Below are 23,697 nucleotides of genomic sequence, written 5' to 3'. Positions count from 1 at the left end.
AGATCTAAAAGTCGCGTTTCCCAAATTGGGACTTGGAGGAGGCAAACAGAAAGTGAGGAGGAAAACCCTAGGCTCTTAACTTATCTATTTATATGGGATGCAATTTGTAATAAAAGTTTGGATGGGTAATATTTGTAATAAGTTTAATTAATAAGAATAAAATGTAAAATATAATCTAATAATTAATAATCAACCGAATCGAACGTAGCTCTGGTTAAATTCTATTCGTTTATAAGCCGAATACTATTCATTTAATACTAAATGAAATGTCGAATCGAATTTGATCGAATATCTGGACGAATATTTCCCGAACTGTTTATTAATTATTTGGTTCACTTGCACACCTAGGGGTGATAGGCGGTGATGGAGTGTGGTTTGACGGTTGCTAAGATGAACTACCTTCTAGATGAGCTGAGTGCAGCGCTGCTCTCCTTCCCCGTCCATTCTCTTCCCCAATGATTTAGTTGAAATTTGGGAATAAGCGACAACAAATTTCAATGTTACAGTCTATTTTTCTTCAACTATGTACGACTACTGTGATATGAACTGTTTCCAAATTTCTTTGAACTGAATGACCAACAAAAACTCAGTGAGTGAAAAAGAATTGAATCTTTGGATCAGAAAAGGTCCAAATAAGTAAGTGTGAAAGAGGATTAATACATAAAGAAAAGATGAATTGGGAGACAAAGAGGCTAGACCCCAATAACGGGATATATATGTCTCTGGTCCCATGCATTGTATGATTATGCAAAAGAACGTATTACTTATATGGGCCATAAGTTATATTTGCACATGGCATTTCTACTAGTTATTTGCCAGTTTTATTTTACTGGAGATTGAGTTCACCTTCACCTTGTCATTTTACTAGCATTAATTAGATTTTTTTTTCTCCTCCCCCTCAACAAATGTTAATTAAGTTGGCACCGAATAATTAGGCATCTTCATGGATGTATATGGGGGACTTAATTAAGAACTATCAGAGGGTGTTTGGAGTTCTTGAACGTGGGAGTAAACGTATATATCGGTTGCAGAGTAGGGGTGAGCACGGTTCGGTTCAAACCGAAAAAACCGACCGAACCGACCCGAAAAAAGCGGTTTTATGAGTAAGGCGGTTCGGGTCGGGTCGACAATTTTTCAAACCGACCCGACCCGAACCAACCGAATATATTCCCCTGCCTCAAACCCTACCCGTTTACCCAAAGACAAAGCAAGTCCGTTACTAAAAAATTACAACATCATGTCTAGTATTTAATCCAAAAGAACAAGTTACTTTACTTAAAAACAGTATACATATATGAGCAAGAATAATAATTGAAGTGAAGTTAAAAAATAAATACATGCTGGCATAGGGTAATAAGAATATATAAAAGATAAATTAAAGTGAAGTTATACTTGATGAAGTTAGAACCGAACAAACCGAACCGAACCGCACCGAACCGATTTGCAATGGATCGGTTCGGTTTTGAATTGTAGGTGGTTCGGTTCGGTTGTTCAAATTTTGGTAAAAACCGACCCGAACCGAACCGCGCTCACCCCTATTGCAGAGTACAAATTTCATTGAACACCCGCATATGAGTATGGTATTTTGAGCCGTTCGCAACAAGGTATAACGTTAGTTTGGAGATTTCATCTAATCCAGTAGCGGATCTAGAAAATTTATCTTGAAGGGCCGGACAAAAAAATATCTATTTATATGAAAATAAAAAATAGTATAAAAGCATAACATATAAGGGAAATGCAATTTACTACACTTTATCAGCTCGATGCATAACATATATCGGTTGCAGAGTACAACTTTCATTGAACGCCCGCATATGAGTATGGTATTTTAAGCCGTTCGCAACAAGGTATAACGTTAGTTTGGAGATTTCATCTAATCCAGTAGCGGATCTAGAAAATTTATCTTGAAGGGCCGGACAAAAAAAATATCTATTTATATGAAAATAAAAAATAGTATAAAAGCATAACATATAAGGGAAATGCAATTTACTACACTTTATCAGCTCGATGCATCATATTTTGCATATAGTTAAACAAAATTGAAGATTTTCATAAATAATATACTTAATTAGGCTATATTCAAGTGAGTTGCCAATTGTTTAATGATTTATAAATAAGCACTGAGAGTGCAAATGTACTAAAACTAGGCGGAACAGATTGCAAGTAGAGAAGAAATCAAATTAAATGCAATTTCCAAATCCCCCCCGGCCGGGCCATCCTATAACATACATCCACCCTTTACCCACTACGTTTCATAATACATTGTTTCACATGCATAATGTGTTGATGAGATTTACATCCTCTGGGTAATGTGGTGAATCCAAAAATATTGTTAAGTATAGAAAAAGTCTTATTATGTTTTTTCTCTCTTATATGTATGTCTATTGTATTGGAAAACAAACAATAATTTCTTCTACCAACATGGGTCACGACAACATTATCATCTCGACATAGTTTGGACTTCAAAGATGTAGGGCCTAAATGAATATGGGCCTGCAAAAACTAATTGCGTTTAGTCCAAGTTATTTATGATTCGAGTAGCCAGATTGTGTTGGGGAATGGTGAAGGGACCGTATTGTTAAGGTCGATGCTTTACACTTGGTTTGGTTGGCAGTTTGAGGAGGAAAGGCAAGGTACAGTACGGTGGAGCGATGGGCATTTTTTAAGCATTTATAGTTGATTGGATGGAAGCCAACGAGAGACACGTGCTTTTATATTTTACTAGTATAATACACGTGAACATACATGTTTTAGTTTTGATTTTTTTAATGAATTAATAGTACAACTATGTATTAATAAATAAAATGTATAATAATATTGCTTAAAAAATATATGAATTAATTATTATTATATAGTTATTATAATTTTTTTTCTTATAATGGTTCGCCCAGTACTAACCTTTTTTATATAAGTCCCACAAATCTAAAATTGTTCTTAAAAAAAATTTGCAATGCTATAAGTTCTCTTAAATATGCCCCTCAATCTTGAAAGTTGTTAACTTAACTCTAAATTAACTAAGATGCAGTAATCTTGCTAGCTTTTTCCTGATATTCCCTAGATAGTTATACTTAATACCTGCAACATATTGTAATAGTTACTTCTTATTATAATTGTTTAATAGGGTAAATTACACCGAACTCTTATGAACTTTCAGCCCCTATGGCTATGAACCTTCAAAATCACATTAAACCCCTAATGACTTTTCTGTGTCGAAGAAAACCTCCAATACTTTCTAAATTTTTGCAAATAAACCCTATAAATTAGAACCGAAAATAGCATAAAATGCTTTTTAAAAGTTATTAGGGGATTGATGTAATTTATCTAAAATATATTGGAGGTTTTCTACAAAAGTTAGTATGGGTCTAGTGATTTTAGAATTTCATGGGGGTTTACTGTAATTTATCTTATTTAATATTTTTTATTATGCTCTTAAAAGTTTAGTATTATAAATATTTTATAAGTTTTTATTATACTATCATTAACAATTGATAATACTATTATTAATATTAAATAATTTTTTATAAAAAGGTTTGTTTTCAATCATTACCATGTATAGATTATTCAGCATCATGTAATAATCTTTGAGAAACAACTCTAAAAATAATATTAAATTATTTATTTACTAATATAATATAAATAAATAGTGTAATTCATAATTTATGTGATGTTATTAGAATAATTACACTATTTATATGATTAGATATTTATTCTATTTATTTTATTGCTCATTGAATTATAGTATAATTCTTAATAGTATTTAGTAATATATTATTCTATTTATACTATTATTTTTATTATAATTCATAAGTAATTATTATAATAATTTAATTGCTTACTACTAATAATTATATACATATTTTGTTATATTATTTTAAATAATTAATAGTTATAATTTTATTTATAATTATAATTATTTAGGAAGGTGAGTATGTGCATAATTAATAAGAGGTTATATTTATTTAATGAAAGATTAATTACAAATAATGACATAGTCAGAGCTTATCAAAATTTAAAAGGGTAAAATAAATTTAAAAGTTTTAACACCCAATCCTCTTTTTAAAATAGTAGTATACTTATATATGTATATTATAGAATTATAGTTATATAAGTATATATAAGTGCATAAGTGTAATAATATATAAGTATATTGCATCTAGTATATATAAAAGTATATCATATATGTAAATTGTATAACTGTACTTAAATAAGCATAATGTAAGTATGTAACAAATACATATATAACTATATAATACATATTTATAAATAAGTAATATATACTTATGTGATTCTCTCTCTCTCTCTCTCAAGTTATAACTTATAAGTATATACAATATATTTACATATAGTATATGTCTATATAATATGTAGTATATATATAATTTGTAAGTATATACTAATACATACTTATATAAATATAATAAGATTAATTTATTTTTAGCAATTATTTACCAAAAAAATAAAAAATAAAAATGACCGGGTCGGCCCGGTTATTTTCATATGTAGAGATTTTTAGTTAATTGTTAAATTATGGTTTTTTTTCATATGTGTTTGTAGAGCTTTTTAGTTAATTGTTAAATTATGTTTTTTCATATGATTAACTGATTATTAATAAAGAAGTTATTTTTATCATTTTAATTTCTATGCTTTTTTATATTTATAAATTATATAATTACAAGTGATTAATAATATGATTGTTTTTATCAAATTTTGTTTAATTTTTTGATATGTATTCTTGAAAATAAAAAAATTTAAAAAAAATAAAAAATAAAAAACCGGGCCGGCCCTCTCAGGCCTAGGCCTCGGTTTTGCTTGGCCCGGGCCTGATATTTCAGGTCAGACTGGCTCATTTGGACAAGCCTATATAGACATAGATTTTCTCTGCTTTTGAATCCTCCCAATTTGGAGGAATTACTCTCTCTCTCTAACTTTTTAATTTATTTTGTGTTGTCCATCCCTCCTCTCCCCTCGCTCTATCTCCCTCTCTAAAAGCTATCTACCAAGGCAAATCTATATTTTGTCCCTCCCGGCCTCTCACTTTCCCTCCTACCAAACAAAGCATTAAAAGTGTTGGGGTTGAGTCCATGGTTTCATGGTCCGTTTCACATCCGAATCTAAGTCATGAGAGCTCACCTGAAACTAATCGCCAGTTTACCTATAGATAGTTTTGCACATAGGAAGAAAATCCACACCCAAGATAAAGTACTTCGAAATATTTAATTGTTCTACAATCTGCATTGTGCAAAGCTGTGAGGTTTGGAGTTCTGCTGTTGTTGTTATGGAAACTTGTGGATCTGGACAAAATAATTAAAGATGTTGAATATCATGGTCTCAAATTTTGTTCCATATCAGAGCTCATCATTGTGTGCAGCGTGGTGCACTCAGTATTAAATTACATTAAATCAATTAATCTAAAATCAAAAATACTTCACCAGTTCAATTTACATGAGATCTTTGATAACTATAAAAGTTTTTTAATCCTTGATTTGAGTTCTCTAGGAATCGTGCTCCATCGTCATGTTCTCCATCAAATCACCAACTAAACTATGATATTTACAGTTGAAAGTTTTAAACAATTGTTCCTTGCACGACTCCTGAATATTCCCAAGTCGTTAGTATATATGTAGTACGAAGCTGCAGGCACGTTCCCTTGTCTCGCAGATCCCCATTCGACCAAAAATTCCCTGATTATCCCCAAACTTGGCCCGTGCACAAACCTCACTTCAATTGGGGCAATCCATTGGGGGATATTATTATATTCAGTCCAATCCAATCATCACTTCAGCAGACATCTAGATTATTGAATTAATCCAACTAAGATAACGTGAGTACCATGACATATCCAATAAGTCAAAGTCAAGCTATATGTACGCCCCACAGGACAATCTTAATCAAGAACAAGATTGGAGCACAATTTGGCAATGGCTTCTTCTTCTTCTTTTTCTTCTTCTTGGGCCCTTGCTCTCTTGCTTTTGACAATGGCAATGGTTAGGGTTGACGCGAGGATGAGTCCGAGCGGTTGGTCATTAGCCCATGCGACCTTCTATGGCGATGAGTCGGCATCTGATACCATGGGTATGTACTCAAGCTACACATGTATTACCTAGGCCCTTGTAATATTGAAGCTAGTTAATCAAATTAAGGGTATGTTAGGCAACTCTCCTTGAACCAAGTTTGATAAAAAAATAAAAACAAGCATAAAAATTAAAGAAGGCCGCCAGCATCATTCAAACTTAGGTATAGAACTAAATTGGTGTAAGTGAAAAAAGTTTAGTAGGATGAGATTTGCCAAACTAACTTGAAGTGTCATGCTTTTTAATTCTCTTGTAATATATTTAGGCGGAGCTTGTGGCTATGGCAACCTATTCAACAGTGGATACGGCACAAATACTGTGGCATTGAGCACAACACTGTTCAGTAACGGGTATGCATGCGGATCTTGTTACCAAATAAGGTGTTTCGGATCTCCCCATTGCTACCGAGGTTACCCGTTTGCCACCGTGACCGCTACAAACCTTTGCCCGCCAAATTGGTCGGAGGACTCCAACAATGGTGGGTGGTGCAACCCTCCGAGGACCCATTTTGATATGTCCAAACCCGCTTTTATGAAGATTGCGGATTGGAAAGCGGGCATTGTACCTGTTATGTATCGTAGGTAAGAACAAGTTTTTATAATAAAAAAAATTCTCAATTTCATCATAATGTTATAAATAAATTAATTAATAAATACTTGAAGGGTTTACATAAGAATATTATGAATGCATGGTTTCAGTTAAAGAAAAACATCATAAACTTTCAAATTAGCCAAGAAATGCATATTTAATAAAACAAATTTGCGCATAAATTTAATGACATGAGGTTTTTTTTTAATTAATGTTTCTCTCAAATACCTTGAATTTTTGTATGACTTCGTTAAACTATCTTGGACTTTAACTTTAAGGTATTATATATCATAGAACTACATGTGGGTATCTGATAACATTTGATATTTCTACTGATTTGAAAGGGTGAGGTATTTTCTTGAAAACGTAGTCATGATAGTTTAATGCAAAAATCGTAATAGTTTTGATAATTTTGTGAAATTTACTCCTCGTTTTCGTGTCAATTTTATCCGATTCTGTCTTATAACTAGTGTAAATTAATAAATTATTAGTCCATAACCTAATAAAGAGTTTAATTTGTGTAGGGTACCATGCATCAAGAACGGAGGAGTTAGGTTTAGTTTCCAAGGGAATGGATATTGGTTGCTTGTGTATGTGACGAATGTGGGAGGAGGAGGAGACATCGGGAGTATGTGGGTCAAAGGAAGCAAGACCGGTTGGATAAGCATGAGCCATAATTGGGGTGCAACTTATCAAGCTTTTGCTACATTGGGAGGTCAATCTCTCTCTTTTAAGATCACCTCTTACACTACAAGGGAGACTATTATTTCTTGGGATGTTGCTCCTTCCAATTGGAATGCAGGCTTGACTTACCAAGCATCTACAAACTTTGCTTGAGAAATTGTGTTTTTTTTTAACGTATACCTTCGTTTTCCTAGCTCTTTCTTTACTTTGTTAAAAGATCTCATTTGTAAAGTTCAAGGAAATTGGAGCCTCCTTTTCTCCTTGAAAGATATAAGTTAAAGTTGTCAACATTTGGGATGTGAGTCGCGACAATGATAATCAGTTTTTCAGTTTCGCACAAGGTATCTCCACACCTTATTATAGATGAGACTAATTCTTACTCACGCTTTGTGGTTGGCGTTGGCCCAAATATTTTTTTTTACCTGTTGGGGGATTCGAACATGGGACTAGCCTGCTATGGATCGTCTCCCAACAGGAGCACATCGACAATGATAATCATGAAAATGAGATAAAATGGTAAGTACCTACCTCCTTTTGTTCCGCGATAAGGGTTTACCAAATGGATCGATTCAGATTATTTTCACTAAAAAAACAGCTGAGAGACCACTACTTTATCACAACCGTTAATTTATTTAATAGTTGATTGTGATTTCCTTTTTAAGTGCAAATTAGGAAATGAGTGAAAATCATGGGGGCCATGGTGAGTGTTAAATTTTTAATGAATTATAAACCATCTACTAAACAAATCTATAATTAATGTAATGATCTCTCAATTATTATTATTATTATTATCACTTAGTTGAGAAGATCATGATTACTAAGGGGCTGTTTGGTTCTTTTTTTTTGGGTGGTAAAAGTGGGGAAAGCTGCCAAAAATGTCAGCTTTTTGACAGCTTTCCCCCAAAATCACCCCTTAAAAAGGTGATTTTGAGGGAAAGCTGTCAAAAAGCTGACATTTTTGACAGCTTTCTCATCTTTTACCACAAAAAAAAACCTATCCAAATAGCCCCTAAGGAAACAATCTAAAAGACCCTATGTATTTTGCATTTATTTCATTGTTATTGCGTCAAAACTCTGAACTTTCCCGAGAATTGAATGATGCTATTTATATTATATACTTTTTCGTTTATTATTGTTTTAATAAAATTTAAATTATTCACTTGAGAGCTTCCATTTGGTTTAGGCCACCCCCAACGTGATGGAACCTTGGGCCTACCCATCCGTAACAGTTCTGGGTCATTCTTGGCCTTTTTGGGCCGCAGCCGTGTATTACCCTTGGCTGCTTGGTCCAGCTATGGGCTGCTTAGATATTTTTAAGGAAAAAAAATTAGATGAGGCAAATCTGATATTGATTATAATAATGTCGGATCGCGACTAAGTCCAGATAAAATTACCCTCCATAAAAATTACTAGGGTTGGGTTCTGATGAGAATCAAATTTGTTCTTTCCAATTTATCTGAGAGTATGATGATTAAATGATTTAGAGGAGGAATAGCATCATTCTTAAGAATGTGGGATACTTGGGAGAGTATGCTGTGATCAAAGTTTCAGATTTAACTCCCATGATCAACGTATTTGAATCCTCTTTGCTGTGAAAGCGTATTGGATAGATTATTACTAAATCATCATTTCTCTATTTGTTTATTACACAGTTGTGATTATTCTAGAGTGAAAATAAAAATGAATACAATTTTCTGAGAATATGGTAAGTGATAAATTTAGAATAGATGATAATTGTTCATGGATCATAGACACTTATGTGTAAAAGGAGAAGAAAAGGTAGTAACCCCTTCCCCATTTTCGTGATGATCAGAGCTTATTTATGGTACAGAACTCTGGTACTAATTAATTAACTACATATGAAAAGTGGTTATGTATTTTTCAAAAAAAGAAAAAAAAAGAAAAGAAAAGTGGTTATGTATATGGATAAGTGTTCATAAGGTGGCACCTTAGATTCAATCTAATGTAGCACCTCTTGATTCATGAATTAGGCTATTCTAATTGATGACCCGCTCCTTTCATCATGATCTCAATGTCTCAAAATGTCTATAAAATAAAAATCATGATGATTAAATACTTCTAACACGTACATATGTTTCACTATCTCTTTAGTTATATTGTCGTAATCGTTAATTTTACAATCACTTGATGCACGAGTAATTACAACTCAATATGCCTAATTTTTTGTTAGTATATAATTTAGAACATATAAATCAAAATGAACGGAGTGGACTGAGTAATTTGATAGCATATAATGTAGTTTTAAGATGCTACCTTAGATTGAATTTGGAGATAATGATCACCTTGATCAATTTCAGGTGTTAGGTTACCTTTGATTTGTTCAACAAAAAAAATAATAACTTTTACCACTGGGCTATATTGTATTTTTATTACTAAAATACATGCTATAATATAAGTGCAGTGTGAAACTTAGCTCAGGTTTTTAGAAAACTTTTTCAAAAACTTTAACAATTAATGAGCTCAAAAACATATTGATAATTAAATGCCCATTTCTGCATATTAATTAGTTATCTAACTCATATATAGCTAACTTATCGCTCATCTAATCCTGTCTATGACATCACATAACAATCAAATGCAACAAAATAACTTTATTAATTAATTGCTAATGCAAGCAAGTAGCTTATAGTTAAAGTGGCTAATATGCACACGCAACTATATATTTCAATAAAGGGAGAAACCAAAAGGATGACTTGCAAGTGGGGGGAAAGTCCAAATAAAAGGGTGTGGTCCAAAAGAAGGAAGCATGTAGCCATGGAAAGAATAACCTCAAACATTATAATGTCTAATTTAGGAAAAGGGAAAGGGATTCTTGTGGAGGTTGGAGAAAGAGACACATCAAGAGAGAACCTAAACCTAACTCTTTAAAGATTACCATAAAATGAGGAGGAAAATGGTATTATAATTATGTTGCCTAACCCATTATAGCCTTATAGGCTACTAGAAATATTCAGGTAAATCACAATAAAATAAAATATTTAGCTCGTTTGGTCCCCCATCACTTCTGTCTAAAGTGTTATAGGCCCCACGTACGTATTAATGAATGTGATTGCAATTTCTTGGAGAAGTAATATTTTTGGTGGTTGGAGCTGCAATTCATAGGTAACAAAGAGAAAGATATTAGAAATGTTAGGGGCACACCCCAAGTCGCACCTCTAACCACACCTCCCCCTCTCGTTCGCTACAGTACTCCGGGTCCCACATGAGTTTTTAAAATTTAAAAACTCATGTGGGGCCCGGAGTACTGTAGCGAACGAGAGGGGAGGTGTGGTTAGAGGTGTGGTTTGGGGGGTGCCCCTAACACCACTCGAAAGATATATAGATAGGACATTTTCGGCTAATAATTACTTTTTAAAATCGTGTAAGTTACCTATTACTTATGTTGTTAGAGGGCAAACAAGTCGGTTAATAAGTAGAAAATTCCCAACCTATTTTTTAATGCTTGTAAGAAAAAGGATAAGGTAAATTTACCAAACATGTTGGCTGAAACATGCTTATAAATTAAAATAGATTTTTTTTTTTAAATTTGGTGTCCCAATGTTTATCCATATTTTCACATTGATACTCGAATTTATTTTTTAACACTTTGATATTCTAAGATTTCAATCTCATTTTCAATTTGATACCTCAAAACTAAATATTTCTTCGGCACTTTGATGTCCTAAAATCACAGTTCGCTTGATAATTCACCTAAATTTATATCACGTTTTTAGCATGTGATACACCTAAACCCCATTTTATCATGTTGCTAATCATGTGATGCAAAATTAACAAAAAGTCTAATGAGATCTAGGATAGATATCGAAGGGGAAATGACTCGTGAGACTAAAACTTTGTAAGGAAATATCTTGGGGCCGTCACAATGAGGTGAGATCCGAACCTCAAATTGTCAAAGGTGAAAATAAGCCCGTAAAACAAGTCCATATATATTTTTTGCACGTGGGAGATGTCAAGCGATACTGTAAATAATAATAATATAATATTTTCAGCCCGATGTGAGGTCCGCCGGTGGACGCGGTCTCCTAGGACCCTAACCACGTGATCGCGACTACGTGTCCGCGCATCTATGGCTCTTCCGTACCACCGCTGGGTGCGTCCTCGTACTAACCGGGCCCACCTTTCTAAGGCCGATGCCGAAGCGGTCCCGACTCGCCCATCGACCATTAACGTGGCGGCACGTCCGCACGCCATCTACTTTCTACTTGCGGTCTTGCGTGCCAGGACTCCGCAATCTTTGTAATTGCACATATGTTGTCGTCGCGAACGCAGGTTCCCCCTCTCTCGCTACAGTACTCCGGGTCCCACATGAGTTTTTAAAATTTAAAAACTCATGTGGGGCCCGGAGTACTGTAGCGAACGAGAGGGGAGGTGTGGTTAGAGGTGTGGTTTGGGGTGTGCCCCTAACACCACTCGAAAGATATATAGATAGGACATTTTCGGCTAATAATTACTTTTTAAAATCGTGTAAGTTACCTATTACTTATGTTGTTAGAGGGCAAACAAGTCGGTTAATAAGTAGAAAATTCCCAACCTATTTTTTAATGCTTGTAAGAAAAAGGATAAGGTAAATTTACCAAACATGTTGGCTGAAACATGCTTATAAATTAAAATAGATTTTTTTTTTTAAATTTGGTGTCCCAATGTTTATCCATATTTTCACATTGATACTCGAATTTATTTTTTAACACTTTGATATTCTAAGATTTCAATCTCATTTTCAATTTGATACCTCAAAACTAAATATTTCTTCGGCACTTTGATGTCCTAAAATCACAGTTCGCTTGATAATTCACCTAAATTTATATCACGTTTTTAGCATGTGATACACCTAAACCCCATTTTATCATGTTGCTAATCATGTGATGCAAAATTAACAAAAAGTCTAATGAGATCTAGGATAGATATCGAAGGGGAAATGACTCGTGAGACTAAAACTTTGTAAGGAAATATCTTGGGGCCGTCACAATGAGGTGAGATCCGAACCTCAAATTGTCAAAGGTGAAAATAAGCCCGTAAAACAAGTCCATATATATTTTTTGCACGTGGGAGATGTCAAGCGATACTGTAAATAATAATAATATAATATTTTCAGCCCGATGTGAGGTCCGCCGGTGGACGCGGTCTCCTAGGACCCTAACCACGTGATCGCGACTACGTGTCCGCGCATCTATGGCTCTTCCGTACCACCGCTGGGTGCGTCCTCGTACTAACCGGGCCCACCTTTCTAAGGCCGATGCCGAAGCGGTCCCGACTCGCCCATCGACCATTAACGTGGCGGCACGTCCGCACGCCATCTACTTTCTACTTGCGGTCTTGCGTGCCAGGACTCCGCAATCTTTGTAATTGCACATATGTTGTCGTCGCGAACGCAGGTTTTCTTTTGGGAGAAAATGTCACAAATTCAACTTATCAGCAGCCTTTTGATTGCAAATGTAGTAAATAAACGAAGTACACGTTCCATACTTTATCCTTTTTAAATTATATCACTAGTTCAAAATGGAAAGAAAAATCAATAGATATTGGCTACTTCAAAATCTATTTAAAATTAATGTTATTCAACTACTCCTCTTATTTGAGACTAATTTTGTTCCTTTCTTTTATTCCGAGGATAGTAATGTCACGAGTTAAAATTTAACTCTGCATTTATGTAGAAAAAATAGATAATTATCTATAGTGTAGTAGTTAGATTGCAACCTCATTGATTATTGCACATTCTGTCTATCTGTCCATCACCAAATTGATTGCATTGTAAATTCTCTAATCAAAGACAATCTAGCTAGATAAGAAGAAAACAATAAGAGATACAAGTACATGTTATATAACAACCAAGACAACTCTAAAAACTGAAGACAAAAAAAAAAAGAAGCGGGAATAGTCCATAATATAAGAATTGCACAAGGAGCCACGCGCAAATTAAAAAAGCCATTCTCATAACTGCTTTTGCTGAGGGGCCAAGGATGCCCAATATGGAAAGAGCCATGTTCAGCTTTTACCAAAAAGATCACAGAGATTTTTTTTCTTTTAGGTAAATCCAACCTCTTGGATTCTGTTTTTATGTTTTTTCTTTTTTGCCATTTGTGGAGTTTGTTTCTTATTTATCTTGACCTGTCGGTGTTTTCCTCTTCTCAATTATTCTCCTTCTTCCTCTTCTTTATAATCCCCGTCTCTCTCTAGAGAGAGAAAGAGAACAAATAAGAATAAGTTTGGAGAGAGAGAGAGAGCTATGGTGAGGGGGAAGACTGAGCTGAAGAGGATAGAGAATGAAACAAGCAGACAAGTGACCTTCTCCAAGAGAAGGAATGGGCTTTTGAAGAAAGCCTTCGAGCTCTCAGTTCTCTGTGACGCTGAGGTGGCACTTATAGTTTTCTCTCCAAGGGGAAAGCTCTATGAGTTCTCTAGCTCCAGGTACTTTTGATTTCTTTTGTTTGTTTTGTATATGGGGTTTGATCTACACTCTTTTTAGATATTATGTCTTTTTTTTTATTGTCAACGAATTGAAAAGGACTTCATGAAAGTCATTGAATTGGTGATACAATTAGTCATGTATATTGAAATTTGTATTAGTATATAGGAGAACAAATTCCTGGCAGAAATTGCAGTTAATTTAATTGGAACGTACCTTGAAATAAATTTAAAGAAGAAAATTTAGGAATCAAAAGATAAGTTAGATAATTTTCATCAATTAATGAGATGATCAGTTACAGTATTAGAACAATTCATTTTATACTATAGCAACCAATGGAAACAACTGAAATTGATCCTTCTATTCTATAGTGAGAAAAGGAGGAGGAGGAAGAAGAAAGACATTGATCCTTGTGAAAAATCAATTTAGTGATATTTTTTTTTGGTCAATGAAATTTTTTATTCATTTACCAAATGGAAAATATTTATACATCAGATATTCAGTATATGAACTGAAAAAACAATCACGAAATCATTTGAAAAAGAGCAAAACTAAAACCAGCTAAGTATATACAATGGTTTATAGTGATATAAGCCATTCTTTTTTTTTCACTGGATATGAACCATTTAATATGATTGTCATGATATCAATCTTGATCTCCTTGATAATCTGCTCAACACTCTTGGATTTCATATTGAAGAGTCTGTTGTTGCGTTCTTTCCACAACCTGTAGATAGTAGAAGAGAATGCCATTCTTTTCACTTTTTGCTTAAAACCTCTTCCTCTCAACCTGTAATTAAACCAATCCAGCAAGCGATTCCAGTCACAAGTCTTCCAATCGAATTGAAGCCAGTTCATGATCTCATTCCAGACTGGATTCGTGAAGCTACATTCAAAAAAGAGATGATTTCGGGATTCTATAACAGTTTCATTGCATAAACAACAGAGGCCAGTGATGATGATTCCTCTTTTGAGCAATCGATCTCTTGTAAGAAGCCTGTTTTGCACTGCTAGCCACAGAATAAAACAGTGCTTTGGGTAGCTCAAATTATCCCATACTGTTGTGAACCATGGGACCTTAGTAGTTACTGGGGAAATTTTTGAATAAAGCTCAGACAAGCACACTTTTGAGTTTCTATGACAGGAGCTGATAATTTGCTTCAAAGCATCTACACTTCCACAACTTGCAATAGCTTTATCTCTGACTTTGAGCAGCTGTTTCCACAATTTAGTGATACTTGTCGATTGGTGATGGGTGCCAAAAATTATTCGTATCCTCGGGTGTATTCGTACCCGCTAGGATATGAATATAGTTACAAAATCTATAACCGATAAGATATGAATGCGGATATGATTATGTAATGAAATATTCGGATGAAATATCTGGATCCGTATCCGAAATGTCCAAATATATGTTGATCATATAGTTGCAAGTATTTTAGTACTTAGATTAATGGATCTGATACTTATTTTAATGTTTAAAAGATATAATCTTTGTTTTTCATATATAACAGGCAGATTAATGCGCTCTCTTGTATTATACAAACTATAGTTTTTCAATATTATTTGGTTTTCTCATATTCGTTTTGTATATGTGTACATATCCGCATGTATATTTGTATTCATATTCAAGTTTTACCAGATATGAATATGAATTTTCCTTACCGAAACATATCAGTATCCATATCTGTGATTGACAAACAGATACAAATATGATAAGTATTATATCCAAGGCACATCCGGTCCACCAACACCCCGAATTGGTGATGTATCATGTATAGAGTGGTTGGTACTCTGTGCTTGAGTTTTATGTTTATCTTATTCTTTTCCGTGTCAGCCACATTAAAAACAAATAATAATTAATGAGAATGTAATAGGCTTTAATTTTAGTATAACTTCAACCATACATTGTTGATGAAATCATGTTTCATGTATGAGGCAACATTAACCTCGAGCTTGTCGTGAAATTTAGAGACAACATACATTAAAAAAGGTGCCTTTTTAAGATGATGTATAAAGAAATATAGAGCTACGCGATTAACTATCTTAGAGCATCTGATAATGTTTTAAACATGATCAATATGGTTGTGCAACTAAGGCATCTCTTGATGCACAAGGTAAGGCTATTCAAAGGGATTATCACCCATTCATCATGATGTACACATCTTATGTGTGTGTCTATATATATATATGTACACACACACATGTGAAAATCTTGATGCGTTTAAGAGTACTAATCCATGTTTCAAGTTGCCCTTTTAGTTGTATTATTATAAAACTATTGATTTTTATATTCACTTAAATGCATGAGTAGATAAAACTTAGTATGTCTTATTTTTTGTTTGTAGACCATTCAAAACATGTAGATACAAATTATTGGAGAGGATTGTTCAAATTGATGTGCATGTGTTGTGGGCGAATGCGTGTTTAGACCTACATGTTAGAGGTAATCTAAGGAGCTGAAAATAGCCCATATGATCCATTGTAGAGGTAACCTATGGAAAATCCATGTTAATTTACAAAAAGTATTACAAATTACTGATCGCATGCCTCCGTTAAGCAACCAGAAAAGTTTAGTACAAATCTTTTATAGTTTTATATGTAGATTTTGGTCACGTTAGAGGAGGAGAATTTCTACATGGTAGAAGTAACTAAGGAAATCCACTCGTTTACCGATGTATTACTAAATACAGGGTCATGCAAAACGATCATCATGTTGTATATGTGAAAAATGCTAGTGTAAATATGTTAGGAATTTAACGCCTAAACCCCTAATTGCAACGGAAACGCAGTATAGAGAACAGTACACCAAGTTTAACGAGGTTCGGCAACTGCATACGTCCTCGGGAGCCACACAGATAATTTCTTATTAATTAAACAAGAAATTACAAATTTAGGAGCAGATCCCTAAACTGGGATTTCTCAAATAAACACTGTAACAACAGTGTTAATAGTCAAAGGGTATGAACCCTGTCAATTCTCAACTGAGAATAAATACCCCCTCTTGATTCCCTCTCTCTCTTATTAAATCCCTCTCTCTCTCTTAATATTTCTTTTAATCTCCCCTCAAAATCCCGAAGCTCTGAGCGCTGGAGAAAATCGCCTCTGCGATTTTTAGGGCAGGTCGCCGCCGCCACCAAGAGAAGAAATCGGAGGAGAGGGGGAGAAGCAAGCACCTTCGAAACCCTAGGGAGAGGGTTTATATAGGCGGAGATGAGAGAGCTGGCGACAGCCTGTCGCCAGCGATTAACCCTGACGCAAAGGTCGGGTTCGCCCAAAAAGCAAACGCAGAGGTCGGGGGGCAGGCGAACGCAGAGCTCGCCATCGACGCAGAGCTCGCCATCGACGCCCGCTTCGAATGAACGCAGAGCTCGCCATCGACGCCAGCTTCGAACGAACGCAGAGCTCGAGGCTTCGAGCTCGTCCTGTCGCCTGGACCTCGCCGCCTGGACCTCGCCGCCGCCATCCTGGAGCTCGTCGGAGCTCCTCCGCCGCCGGAGGTTGGTATCCACCCCCAACCTAACAAAATATTCTTAATTATTAAATTTTTACTGATAGTGAGAACACAAGACATCTCATTACTGATTATAGCTCTAGAAGAAAGATTGTCTTGCTACTTCCATAAATTAATTAGTTACACAAGATTCATATATTTTGTTATTACTTGAGGCCCTAGAGGTTAAGATGGACATTAAAGATTTGTCATTTGACATAGCTATCTCATTTTTTCCCTTTTTCTTTTTAATTCTTTGAACTTTATTGATTGGTTTAACTATTTAATACATCTTTTCATGTGTTACAATGAAATTTTTTATAATGAAAATTTTCATATCGACTTAACCACCTCCATTTAGATCAAAATTGTGTCATGATATTCTGGTCATCCAACTCTTCAAGCAAAAGTATTACTCAACATAGTGCAATATAATGAGCAGAAAATTTCTGATAGTTCTCATTTTTAGTTAAAAGAGACCTTAAATATGCTGCACTAGTGTGCTTTCTATTCACTGGAATCTACTGGGGTTTTCCGTGTTTGAGTGCACAATTTTAAGCAAAACTAAAGGTGTATTTGGCAATTACCCTAAAATTGGGTTAGGCCTAGCACTAGTCATGTTTTAAACAAAATCAATTTTGTTTGGACTGAGGGGAAGGTGGTCCAAAATAATATCAGTTTAAATGTTAAAATTGGCCATAGAAAAACTAGGCCAGACTTAGCCTAGTTTTATCCAAATAGAATTTTGCCCAAAATGAGATCAGGTTGGAACGTCACCCCATTTTGAGAAGGTACCGAACACACCCTAGTACTTCTATATGTTTCCTTTAAATTTATATGTATGATTCCTTTTCCCAAAATTAAAGTATACAATATTGGCTAATGTTTTTTTTCTTCTTCTTGTTTTAGCACGCAAAAGACAATTGATCGATACATTGCACATATGAGTGATGCCACCAAGAGGGCAAGTGAAGGCAATCTACAGGTTGAAACTACTAGCACACGTTATATTTCAAGCAGTACTTTAGCGCGAATCAAATGCCATTAATTTTCAACGTTTCTATGTAATTCTAAGATTGCCTAAATATCTCAAATCTGTAGGAACTGAAGCATGAAGCTGTGAATATCGTGAAGAAGATAGAGCTGGTTGAAGACCATAAGAGGTGAGACTGATGGATGTTGGCATAATGATAATCTAGGGTTAATTGCAGATAGACCCCATGAAATATAGCTCAATTGTAGATAGACCATGTCTAGTTCTAGTGTTGCATGTGTACGCAAAGAATTCCTACATCCACTCTTTCTTCTCTGGAAGGGGCTTTCACGCTATATGATATTGTTCTCCTGGATTACAAACTCTAATCCAATAGGCTTTACAAGACCATAATCTGTATAACCCTAATCTGGTTGTCTACACTAAAATGATCTATCATAAGTGTGTACCTTAGCTCTTGTTAGTAACCCTAACCCTCAATTATCACTGGCTTGAGTACGCCTTACAACCCGATCATACGATCGTAAAAACAAGTTTTGAAATAAACAATCAAAATACCAATTAAACACAAAATCAAAAAGATCTTACAACTCTTGAGAATCAAACCGTTCCCCAAAGGATTTGGATGGAGATGTGGAACAACATGATTATAAATCTGGTTCTAGGGCAACACTCATTAATGGTTGTATATCTGATGATGAACATGATGACGGAGCGATCAAACGAGCTTCAAGATGATTCGATATTTGACCTTCAAATGTAAACCCTAGTTCCTCACTCCCCCCCCTCCCTCTCTCTCCCCCACTCTTCCTCCCTCCCTCCCTCCCTCTCTCTTTGTATCTCTATTTGGTCTGGAAAAGTTATGTGAAACGAGATAGGAGATGAGGTATCTTAGAAACAATGAATTACTGAGATAGAATCCTAAAAATCTAAAAACGATGACTTAGTCATCAATTGTTGACTTGGGTCATTGATGACCACTCAATCATTGATGAGGAGTTGTCACGATGATTGAGAAACATCTGAATATTTCTATGATCGATATTTCGTGAGTCATCGATGAAAAATATTTATTTGTAAAATTGAATCAACAATGACCTTAACCTCTCATCGATGATCGATTGATCATCGATGATCGATGTTGGTCATTGATGAATCGTTTGCTGATAACTCCTTTTTGAGCTGAATTTTACTCCGTTTTGCTTCAAACTTGAACCTCACTTGTTCAAACCTGTACTAATCATCTCAAACAGAAATTAAACTTTTATGAATGTTTGTTATTACTTAAACAAAAAAAATTGAATGGACAACATGGTGACAATATCATTATGGACCCCTTGAGTGAAAACTTTTTGACTCTTTATTCTGAGGGTAAAAGAGTCAACAAAATTTCATTTAGGGGGTCTGTGTTGTCTATGTGCAACACTAGTCAATAGAACTATATGGGACCTATTTTGCAATTGGGCGATAGTGTGTGTGGGGTGGGGTATATCCGCAATTAACCCTATAATCGCTTATCTTTGCACTTATCCTAGGTTTAATGCAGGAAGCTCTTGGGTGAAAATTTGGATTCGTGCTCATTTGAAGAACTGCTTGAACTAGAGGGCCAGCTAGAGAAAAGCCTAAGCAATATAAGAGGAAGAAAGGTACATATCGAAAGAAATTAATATTGCATTTTTCGTCAAGGGGGTTAATCAGTAAATGAGATCTGCCTATTTTCTCAAAATCGGTCCTTTTTGCGATCAATGTTTATCAACGGTTATCAGAGTCGTGCTTACGTTAACAAATGTATCTTCTTTTTAATTCAGACCCAGTTGCTATCAGGGCAAATTGCACGACTACAAGAAAAGGTGAAAATTTTTGCTCTCTCTCTCTCTCTCTCTCTTTTTGTCTGTCTTCGAGTAAAGGTTAAGGATCAATTCTTAAGCAAAATACATGGTTAAGGAACAAAATAGTGTGTATATATATGTTTGATCTCTATTCATCAATACTGAACTTCTTTTACCCCCTTTTCTTGAGAGCAGGAAAAGGTTTTAATGCAGGAGAATGCATCATTACGGGAGAAGGTAGGGATGAACATGCATAACTATGAACTTTATTATTAATTAATCCATTTTTTTCGTATATAGCTTATCAAATGAATGTGATATTTTTCTCAATGAAGTGCAAGGTACAAACCCGCCAGCTTCAATTAGATTCATCCCCGAGTGAAGTTGTACATAGCGACTCTACTAGTACCGATATGGAGGTGGAGACCGAGCTGATTATAGGAAGGCCAGGGACGAGAAGAACACAAAAAACCCTAAGCAATTGAGTGACGGTATATATATGGTCTTGATTAATGATACACATCTGTGAATCAAAAGCTTGAATATAACGTATACAGGCCTTTGGAAGTATTATTTTGTAGAGAAATTGTGAGTTTAATGCCATGTCACGAAAATGATTAATAATAGTAATTAATAATGATAACAAGTGATCTTGAGCTATGGCTGCTTCATGTTGAAAAACATCAAAATTGAAAGGGCATTCCAGTATATCCTGTATTTATAGAAATTGTATATTCTGGCTCAGTTGGTTAACGTAAGAACTTTATTTCATAATTAGTTCCTTGTTAATTTATTGGGTTCAGGCCGGGATGAGGATACGAGGTAAATGAACAGGCTACGCCTTTTGCTGAAATTGAGAATGTTACTGATCGAGCTATAAAATCTGAGGTGGCTACATTAGATGTTTACCTTTTGAGTACTGACTTCTAAGCTATAAATCTAATTAACTATTGCTGAAATTGAGAAAGTTACTGATAAGGATCAATATTTGTTTCGTCTCTTTGGAGCAACGTACATCTCATAAAATTGTAAGGATATATATAGAGAACATTATCAGGACTCTTGCTACGCATAGAGTCTTCAGATAAAAGTTATTTCTTTATTTATTTGAAGACTAATGATGATTATATTATTCTTTCTTACGTTATTTCTACACTAAAAAGAGAAAAATGAGAGTTTCCTTAATGAGCCATATCAATTAAAAAAAAAATTAAAGAGACTACACCGAAACATCTACAGCCCCCCTGTACATCATGATGAGCTAAGGTCGCGCACACCGAAAGGCTACTAGTTTGTCTTTAATTTCTAGCTTTTTCTTTTTCTGATAGATTCTTTTCTACGCTCAATATAGCTTGTGAGTCACATAGAAGTTTACAGCATGCATCTTTACTTCTGTAAAATCTTAATACGTACTTCTGTACTATTACTTAAATTCACCGATGACAAGGTATACTCCCATTGTAATGTACTCATGGGTACAGTTTGGTAATCTCGTTGCTCCTTTGTATGGTTCAGAACACCCCCACCACATGTGGTGGGGGGTTCTGATAGAAAGTTTACTCGTGGTAGTGGGGGAGAGTCGTAAAAAAAGAGATTAAAACTTTGCGCTGCTATTTGAGAAACTTCGGAGGTTGGGGAATTTTCAGGGGGAAAGCAAGGGGTTTAGTGGGAAAAAACAAACTTCAAAAGGCCGTTTTGGTTGGAAATGCTCGAATTTTTTTTTTAATGCAATGTACACTTTCTAGAGTGTGTATGTCACATCTATTCGATTAAATGCGTTTGGGCCGTTTGGCATGGAAAAGACATTGGGTAGAATTTAGTTCCACATTAGATAGAGAGCATGATAGATTGTTAAATATGCTCATACTCATTAGTCAAAGAAGGTTAATTTTACCTAGTCGATTGGATTCAATTAGATTAGCCTAATCTATTTTCTTAATAGGACTTTCCAACCCAAGATGATTGGTATCGGAACTTACGGTTTGATGAGCTTTTCTTGGATGTCCTGTTTGGTCCCAGATTTATGTTGCATGAGTTAGAGCTTAAGGTAAAGTACGTGCACATGAGGTTATATTATAATTCCCTCTAATGTGACTTGGTCCAGCACGTGTTAAGGCTCCCTTGATGCATGTCTTATCACACGCTTGGCGGATTGTGCTGAGTCTGTTCGTCTTTGAAGTTGTTGGACATCATCTCCATTAGACAATATTGTTTTAGGCTTAAGTTGGCCATTTGTTAATTTTGAGATCTAGTTGGACTCTACTAGATCCGAGCTAAGGCAAAAATTTGTAGAGTTTGCATCCCCTGTCTATTTAATTTATTTATCAGGATCTGGTTTGGAAAGACATGGGGTGGGATTTAGTCCAGCTTCGAATAGAGAGTAAGATGGATAAATGATTAAAATTAAAATGCTTTGGCTGATGATCCAAATAGAATTAATTCTTTAAATCAGTTGGGTTCAAGTAAATTGGTCTAGTCTATCTTTTTAATGGGCCAATTCCAACCTAACACCCTATAAATAATAATTGTAACTTTGATACCCTTAAATAATTGCTGTTGTGGCTTATGAAGGTACAAGGACATATCATAAATAATTAGTGTAAGTCTAGATGCGACCATAAAATAGAAAGCTCGACTTAAAGGGGCATCTTATATAATATAGAATTACAATCCTCGTTTCTCATCTTAATATTTTGACGTTTTGACACACCCATCTAATTAATCAACTTACATGGGAATTGAAGTAGGAAGCTTCCCCCTTGAGCCCCATTGTACTATGTGCTTGTTCTAATCTACACATCTATTCCTCTATAATAATGAGAGGATTCAAGATTTACTATTCATACTACAGTAAATGCTACAGCAAAATACTGTAGCATTAATGTTACTGCAGCACAGATATATATGAAGGATCCAAGATTCACCATGCATGCAACAATAAATTACTGTAGCATTATTACTGTAACACAGGCGATAACTGCAGCGTTAAAAAATATTACTATAGTATTATTACTATAGTTTAGGCGGGATACCGTAGCATTTAAAAAATATTACTGTAGCACTTACAAAAGCTGTATTTAAATACAGAATTAATGTAGTGGAAAGTCAAAAAAATGGAGGCCGTGTTTTGCTCGTGGTGCACACTAGTCTATACTTAGAGGAGAACCCAAAAATATATTGTTCATGCTACAGTAATGCTACGTTGGATACTGTAGCATGAACAGTAGATCAATATGATTCTATGCATTTCAAGTTATTGTTTATACTACAGTGTGTACTATAGCAAAAACAATAACTCAAATATGCTTCTCCATACTCGAAGTTACTTATCATGCTATAATAATTTACTATATTATAAACAGTAAGGCAAATCAAATGTATTAAAACTTGTATCCTTTTTTAAGTATAGAAGAATATATATGATTTTTAATTTTAAATAAACAATAATTAAATTAAATATATTAAAATTTCTAGAATTTTTTTTTTTAAAATGTAGTGCTAAAAAAATGGGGAGCGCTTACACGGGTTGCAATTAACTAGTACGAGGAACATGAGAAGGGAGCAAGCTACTCATGACTGCATATATTTTGGAAAAATCAATAATTGAGATCCTG

General features: G+C 34.7%; 2 protein-coding genes across 2 annotated transcripts; both read left to right on the top strand.

Annotated features, from left to right (window-relative positions):
* LOC109820188 (expansin-A7-like) lies at positions 5,914-7,646 on the top strand. The gene is made up of 3 exons (XM_020386290.1): positions 5,914-6,072; positions 6,337-6,652; positions 7,184-7,646. The coding sequence occupies exons 1-3, from the start codon at positions 5,919-5,921 to the stop codon at positions 7,494-7,496; spliced, it is 783 nt and encodes a 260-aa protein (XP_020241879.1). The 5' UTR covers positions 5,914-5,918; the 3' UTR covers positions 7,497-7,646.
* Positions 13,306-20,810, top strand: LOC109851572 (MADS-box protein SOC1-like). Its single transcript, XM_020421778.1, has 8 exons — positions 13,306-13,389; positions 13,539-13,769; positions 18,170-18,245; positions 18,362-18,423; positions 19,801-19,900; positions 20,063-20,104; positions 20,279-20,320; positions 20,419-20,810. Exons 1-8 carry the CDS (start codon positions 13,322-13,324, stop codon positions 20,566-20,568), a joined length of 771 nt encoding a protein of 256 aa, XP_020277367.1. The 5' UTR covers positions 13,306-13,321; the 3' UTR covers positions 20,569-20,810.

The sequence above is a fragment of the Asparagus officinalis genome, chromosome 8 (genome assembly GCF_001876935.1).
Source record: "Asparagus officinalis chromosome 8, Aspof.V1, whole genome shotgun sequence".
Taxonomy (NCBI): domain Eukaryota; kingdom Viridiplantae; phylum Streptophyta; class Magnoliopsida; order Asparagales; family Asparagaceae; genus Asparagus; species Asparagus officinalis.
The sequence above is the reverse complement of the archived record's forward strand: the minus strand, read 5'-3'. Positions and strand labels throughout refer to the sequence as shown.